Raw genomic sequence first — 7,502 nt, 5'->3', positions numbered from 1 at the left:
CGCATATTTCCGACTCCTGATTGGTGTTTCGACAAGTATAGTTCATTTAAAAATGCTTTCTTACAAGAGTTTTTACACCAAAAGAGAGCTTTTTCTGGTCAATTTTTACAGTTTTGAATATCCTACGCCTTTTCAGTTGTCCTTTACACTTTTTCAACCTACTTTAACCTTTTCAACCTTACACCTAAAAGCTGCATACACCTTTTCAGGGTGCATTGACCTTTTGTAGGCCTACACCCTTTCAGGTGTAGGCCATTATACACCTTTTCAGTTGTCCACCAGATCGCCTTACTCCTCTTCGCAAATCACAAGTTGCTTTTTATCGCAAATCACAAGTTGCTCTTCAAATTTAGGCTACGGTACCTGTTATATTCGAAGATGTTATGACGTAGGTTATTCTTTGCTGTCAATCCAACTAGCCTACTCAATTCAATTGCGGAAAATAGAAGAAAGTATTGGGTATATGCTGCTAATGATCACTTTTGAAGAGATGATATTTGTCAAGGAAATCTTGAATGACTGATGTTGCCTGTTGGCAGTGATGGGCATTATCGGCGATAATTCATCGGCGATAATTATCGGCGATAAATTTTTATCGCTTATCGTTATCGCTCAATTATTTTTTCGGTTATCGTTTATCGTTATCGCCAAAGGCAATATTTGATTATCGCCGATAATTAATCGCCGATAAATTTTATTTTGGATCAACACACAAGTGGAAAGATCATGAAAAGTAATATTTTTACTAGCCACCTAGTTAATGAAACTAAAATTAAAACCAGTTCTTCTTCAGTGCCTGAAGTGTGTGTGCACAGGTCGTTATCAGGAGAGGGGGCACGCCCCCCTGCAGCGACGGCCTTGACAACACAATAATTTTTAGAGTTGCAAATTGCAATGCAATGAAATGCATGCAACAAGTTTCTTGTTGGTTTGCTGCAATGGGCAATCGCGAGTGAATTTTACAATTAAAATGTAAGCGCACAGGCGGAACAACTTCCTTTGAAGCGAAGCGAAAGAAATTGGCAAGTGGTTTGTGAAAGTGTCGCAATACAAGGCCGCTTTTACATCGGAAACATGGTCTTTCGCGCCACCTCACGATCAACTATTTTATTCTTGTTGTTGTGTGCGACGCGAACACAACAGGTGCGGTAGTTAATTGCGCCGGTGACGTCACGATTTTCCTAATCCACCCGGCAGGACTGAGCAACTGTTAAAGCACGCCAACTTGAAGAAATCACTCGGTTTCCAATGACTGCTTCGCAGCAATGAAGTTTATACGGTTTTTCTGTCAAGAAATAACACAACATAAGACACTAGTCACAATTCAGCAAGCACAACAGTCGAACTGATAAACGTACCAAATTTGTTGACAAACAGTTCTCAATCCACTGTACGGTACACAAGTTCCACAGGTTGGCCAATGACGCACTGAATAAATAAATTCGCGATGTTACCTTACACAATTATTACGTAGGCTACCGTACCGTACAACCATAACGCTAGGTCAATAATCATTAAAAAACAAAGAAACGTGGCAATTCACTTGGCCTAGTTAAGATCGGTTTACGAGAATTAATTTCCATTAGGCTGACAAATTATTGGTCAATAATTCAGTAGTAAACATAAATCCACAATTCACGACACAAATCAATCAATCATACAATTCAGAATAATGAACGTACCGGTAGTATGACCGGATCAGTAATGCCAAATGATGCACTTGTACGCGAAGGATTCTATAGTGATTGACTCTGCAATATTTAAGTTTGAAGTATTAGCCTAACAACAATTTACGCACATCAGAGATACGTTACGTTTGTTTACGGTAGACAGTCAACATTCAGCTACAAAAAACATTATTACATCACAAGTACGCTCACCAGTAAGTTGAACTTTGAGATAGCAAGCTGCAAATATGGAATTCAGCCTACCGCAAATAAGTATTACCATAGCAGTTGTCAAACTTAAGTCCTGTAGAAATACATAACAGAGAAGCAGCTAACAAAGCATAAACATCAATCAATCAACTTTCAGTCACAAACTACAGTAACTAACAAGTTCGGCTAGCTGGCAAACTAGCAGCAAAAACGAAAACGTCTCGAAAGTTCCATAGACAATCTCGTGGTGAGTGTTGCCATTTGCAAAGAGCGATAACATAACAATGAAGGGGAAACGACGCTAGGTGGCGAATACACAAATTAACGGGAGTAATGCGGTAAAACGAAAGGCAGGCCTATCAAGGACCTGTTGAAAATCTAACACTCCCGGGCCAAAGAAGGGCCAAACTGGGTCATTCTTTTCATGAATAAAAGTTTTTCAACAGTCTATTGTCATGTAACAGTTCAGTCCTTTGACTCTTCCTCATCGCTCTGATCTTCCAGCAAAATCTCAACGGTGTCTATTGGTGTCTCATCTTCATCTGGATCATCTTCTTCCCTTTGGACAATTACACAAAGTTTGGATATTGGTCTCTTCAGAGATCCGGTTGCAGTCTTCACTTCTACGGAACGAACAACGCCGTGACGATCAGGAAATGTTTCAATTACTCTGCCTAGTGGCCATCGTTGTCTGGGAGCAGAGTCATCAATCAAAAGGACGATATCTCCTCTTCGGATATTCTCCTTTCTGTGAAGCCACTTTGCTCTTGACATCACAGATCGTGGGTATTCCTTAACCCACTGCTTCCAAAAGGTGTCTGCCAGAAACTGCACATGGCGGTATCGATCACTTGGTCGGTAGCCATCTCTGTCGCAGCTTAACATTGGCGGTAAATTCGCTGAAGAATTCAACTTCAACAAGTGGTTGGGTGTAAGAGGTAAGTCGCCATCAACTTCCAGCTTCACATCGGTGAGTGGTCTTGAATTGACGATGTCTTCCACTTCAAGAAGTAACGTGTGCAATGTGTCATCATCGAGTGGTTGTTTTGGTAAGATGTTCATAAGAATTTGACGTACTGTGCGAATCATTCTCTCCCAGGCTCCGCCCATATGGCTGGCTGTTGGGGGGTTGAATGACCATTCTATTCCTTGTTGTCGAAGGCTCTGGTGGATCTGGTTCTGATTCCACTCATCGATGGCTTGCTTCAAGATTCTTTCACAACCCACAAAGTTGGTTCCATTGTCAGAGAAGATTTTCTTGATGGGGCCTCTGCGAGCTATGAAACGCCGTAGGGCATTTATGAATGCGCCAGTTGTCAGGTCTGGTGCCACTTCCAAGTGAATGGCTCTAGTTGTGAGACATGTGAAAAGGCAGCCGTATCTCTTAATGTCACTTCGTCTGTTTCGGACATTCAGCGGCCCAAAAAAGTCAACGCCAGTCTGTGAGAATGGTGGCTGTGACATTTGTAACCTTGCTTCTGGCAGTTCTGCCATGAGCTGTTGTCTAGGTTTTGCGGTCCTTCGCCGGCAAGGCAGGCATCTTGCAAGTACCCTTTTAACCGCAACTTTGGCATTAACTATCCAGTATTTTCGGTTAATATTGTTCAGTGTATGGCTTTCACCCATGTGCTTCGATTCGTTGGTATGACAATGTTCAATTATCAAGTCCGTTAAGTGGCGCTCTGGAGCTATGATAGCAGGATGTCGCGTTTCGAACGGTAAGTCGGATCTGTCGATTCTTCCGCCAACACGTAGAACATCTTTCATTAGGACAGGGCTGAGTTTTTCGAGTGGGATCCTCTTGGCTTTGGGCATGTTTGGATGTTTTCCTTTGGATAGAGATTTGATCCAGGCTGGAAAACTCTGACGCTGCTCGTATTTGATTAACTCAATTTCTGCCTCATCAAGTTCTGGCACACTGATTGGTCCTTTCAGTGTAATCTGGGTTTCGTTCTTCATGCGCATCAGTAAGTACGATTTGAATCTCAGGAACCAGGCTACTGATAGTTTCAGTCGGCGCAGAGATGAGAAGTAGGAGATTAGCCTGTTTGTTCCTTGGCTTTCAGTTGTAGAAATGGTAAAGGTTTCGATTTTCCGCTTTGGTTTGTAAGCAGCAAAGATATCTTCAAATTGTGGTTGCTGAGCGGTTTGGTTGGGCCATTCTTCTGGGGGTTTCCTCACAAAATCTGGGCCATTGAGCCACATCCCAGAATGCATCAAGGCTTTGGCCGTCATGCCCCTTGATGCTTGGTCAGCAGGGTTCTGCTTCGTGTCACGGACAAGAAAATTTGAAATGTCGGATTCAGTATCGAAATTGCCTAAGCCTTTCTCCTTCGGACGAGTACCTCTAAGCAACCAGCCTAAGGGTGTCCTGACTGCATCAGGTCCTTGCTTCGGGTTAGGTGCAGAGCGGCTTTCAATGCATCGGTGGGAGACAGCATGATCATTTCCGATCAACAGTGTAACTGTACCATGGTCCAGTTGCTTCAAGTCAATGCCTTGGAGGTGCTTGTGCGTTTGCAGATACTCCGGAGAAGGCGCTGGAGTTGGCTTGGTAGGTATCTTGTCAACGACGATCACATCTGTCAGTTCTTGCACTTCGCCGCCAACTACTGGTAGAACTTTCAACGATACAGTTGAAGAATTAAAGGAATATGGTCCACTCGAAGACAGTGTTTGCACCTGGAAGTCACCAAATGGCTCAGGTTTCAGTTCAAGCATCTCTACAAGTTTTTGTTCACAAAAGGTGCGGTTTGAACCAGAATCTAGGAGAGCATAAGTATGTATTACCTTTCCTTCTCCTGTCACACGTACGGGAACGATGTCCAAGTAAGTTGCCGAGTTGCTGGTTCTGGAATGGAAGGTTTCTACAACTTCATTTGTGTTCCTTTCTAATGGTCTTCTTCCGGGATCATCTGGCTGGCTATCATTTCTTCTATTAGCAATGGGATTAGGGTGTCGTCTCTGGATTTGTTCTCCAGTTGTGACCAGATACCGATGTAAAAGAGAATGATGTGATGAGCTTCCGCATTCAGTGCATTTACCTCGGCTTCTGCAGTCGGCACGTATGTGATCTGGTCCAAGACAGTTTAAGCACAATTTGTTGTTCCTTACAAATTGCTCACGTTCAGTGACGGATTTGGCTTTGAACTCTTTGCAGTGTTGCAAATAATGTGTACTATCGCACAGGATACATTGTATGAGTCGCTTGTTGCCAATTCGGAGCTGTCCGGATCGTTCAGTAGGTTTTGTCACTACGTTAAACAGTGAAGCCTTTTGTTTCCCTTTGGTGTCAGGCTTGTTAAGTTTGTCGACATTTGATGAAAAAAGTTTCACGCCATAGATTGAATTGGCAATCCTAGATTCGTTCGTTATGAAGTCAGCAAAATGTTGGAATCCAGCCACTTTTCCAGTGTCGTCATTGATTTTCAGAGCTTCAATTACCCACTTTTCTTTCAGAGACGCTGGCAGCTTATTTGCAAGGCAGGTGATAAACTGCACGGTATCCAAGTTCGAAGCTTCGGTGTTTGAGCTCAATGATGAACAACATCTTTTCAACAGGACGGACAACTTCTCCAATTGTTCGGGTTCGTGGTGAGAAATTCTGGTAACAGCTCTCAAGCGTTCCTCGCAAGCATGCGCAATAACGTGTGGTTGGCCATACCTCCGTTTTAATTCTTCCCACGCTTCATCATAGCAGTTGTGGCCTTCGCTGCTATCGGCAAGGTGCCTTATTTGTTCACAGACTGCATCACAGCAGTGCTGCATGAGGTAAGACATCTTCCTGTCGGGTGTCAACCAATCAGAAATATGGGACTTAAAACGGTGCCAGAAAGCCCAGAAATCGAGTGGGTCACCAAAGAATTTCTTAACATCTGGTTTAGGTAGAAGTCGTTCTGAAAGATCAGGTTGTCGGCTAGTATAATAACAAGGGTAATTTACCTTTTGGTCTGGCATTCTTGCAGATGTTGCAGTTGGTTCTTGTTTGTGCCGCTCATCACCGTGACGCAGAGGTTCCAGGTGTGTGTCTTTGTGAGTGAAGGTTTGCTGTGGCAATCGTACGGGTATCATTGATCCAATATTGATAACCGAAGAGGAATCATCTTGCCAGAGTGCGGCTTCAGTTTCGGCAGCTTTAATTTGACGCAGGTCTTCAGCTTCGGCTCTCTCACGTTCAAAGCGAGCTTTATCCTGCTCCAACCGAGCTTTATCCTGTTCCAACTGAGCGAACAAGCGAGCTTTATCCTGTTCCATCTGAGCTTTCTCTTGTTCCATGCGAACTAGTTCTTCTTCCTCTCGTCGCCTGGCATCATTCTGTTCTTTTGTCAAACGAGCTAGTTCCAATTTGGCATGTGCTTCACGTTGACGCAAACTATACGTTGTACTCGATGACCGAAGACTTCCGGATTTGGAGCGATGGGAATGGGTACGCGAGGACGAGTGATGTGAGCGTAGTGGAGGAGTTTTAGTGTCTGTCCTCTCGCATTCCGTGAACCACTGTTTGGCTCTATCAGCAAATTCTTCTTTACCTTGAATGTAATCCCGTTTGGTTGAAAGACCTCCTGGAATTTGTTCATTGTCAGGGACAGCTTCACTGGACCCTTCCAAAGCGGTTTCAAACGTGGCAGAAGCTGTGCTGACATTGTCTGGGCACAACGTATGCTCGTTTCAGTGGTAATGGCTAGAAAATGGGACTTCCACAAAATGGGAATAGATATGTCCAAAGCCTTTGACACCATCAAACGCAAAAAAATCCTTCAAATTTTAGACCAAGCTGGCTGTGATGAAGATGAACTGCGACTAACCCGCACCCTGCTAGCTGGCACGAAACTGTATGTGCGCATTAACAACGAAATGTCCGCAAACTTTGAGACTACCATCGGTTCCCCTCAAGGAGACAGCCTCTCCCCAATACTCTTCACCTGCTACCTATCTGCAGCATTGAGCTCAGTGCGAGAGCAGTCCTCCAGACCAAACCCCCCTATATCTGACACATGCATGCCTTTGGAAATGGAGTATGCAGACGATGTTGAGTTTCTGGATGAGGAAAGACAGCCACTTGATATGCTACAATCTATTGCTACAAAGAACCTGAAAAACTACAATCTTTTCATGAATGAGACTAAAACTGAATTCACCCACATATTTCTTGCAGACACAAATGAAACTGATACTGATAGCCTACCGATTCGAGGAAACGAAAAATGGCGTACACACAAACTTTTGGGATCATTATTGTGCAGCACTGCCGATGTCAAATCCCGCTGCAATTTAGGCAATGTCGCTTTCAGATCACACTGGAAACTATGGAGCAAGAGATCGAGAATCCCATTACAGTTGCGACTAAGATTGTACAACGCGTACTGCATCCCAATTATGATCTACAACTGTAATAGCTGGTCTGTTACCAAAGGAAGTCTTGAAAGATTGGATGCCTGTCATCGAAGACATTTACGTGTCATAACTGGTCATACTTGGCCAAACAGTCTTATCTCGAACAAAAATCTCTACAAAATATGCAACAGTGAACCATTGTCTTGCAAGATCTCCACCATGAGATGGAACATGTTTGGACACATTCTGAGACTTCACCAGGACTCACCTCCCCAGAAAGCCCTTGAATTT

General features: G+C 43.7%; 1 protein-coding gene across 1 annotated transcript; it reads right to left on the bottom strand.

Annotated features, from left to right (window-relative positions):
• Positions 1-2,342: 2,342 nt before the first annotated feature.
• On the bottom strand, positions 2,343-6,819 carry LOC145782879 (uncharacterized). The gene is made up of 2 exons (XM_082594643.1): positions 6,807-6,819; positions 2,343-6,523 (listed from the first exon to the last, which is right to left on the bottom strand). Exons 1-2 carry the CDS (start codon positions 6,817-6,819, stop codon positions 2,343-2,345), a joined length of 4,194 nt encoding a protein of 1,397 aa, XP_082450769.1.
• Between the last annotated feature and the right edge of the window lie 683 nt (positions 6,820-7,502).

This window comes from Aplidium turbinatum, chromosome 14 (assembly GCF_918807975.1).
Source record: "Aplidium turbinatum chromosome 14, kaAplTurb1.1, whole genome shotgun sequence".
Classification (NCBI taxonomy): Eukaryota; Metazoa; Chordata; class Ascidiacea; order Aplousobranchia; family Polyclinidae; genus Aplidium; species Aplidium turbinatum.
The sequence above is the reverse complement of the archived record's forward strand: the minus strand, read 5'-3'. Positions and strand labels throughout refer to the sequence as shown.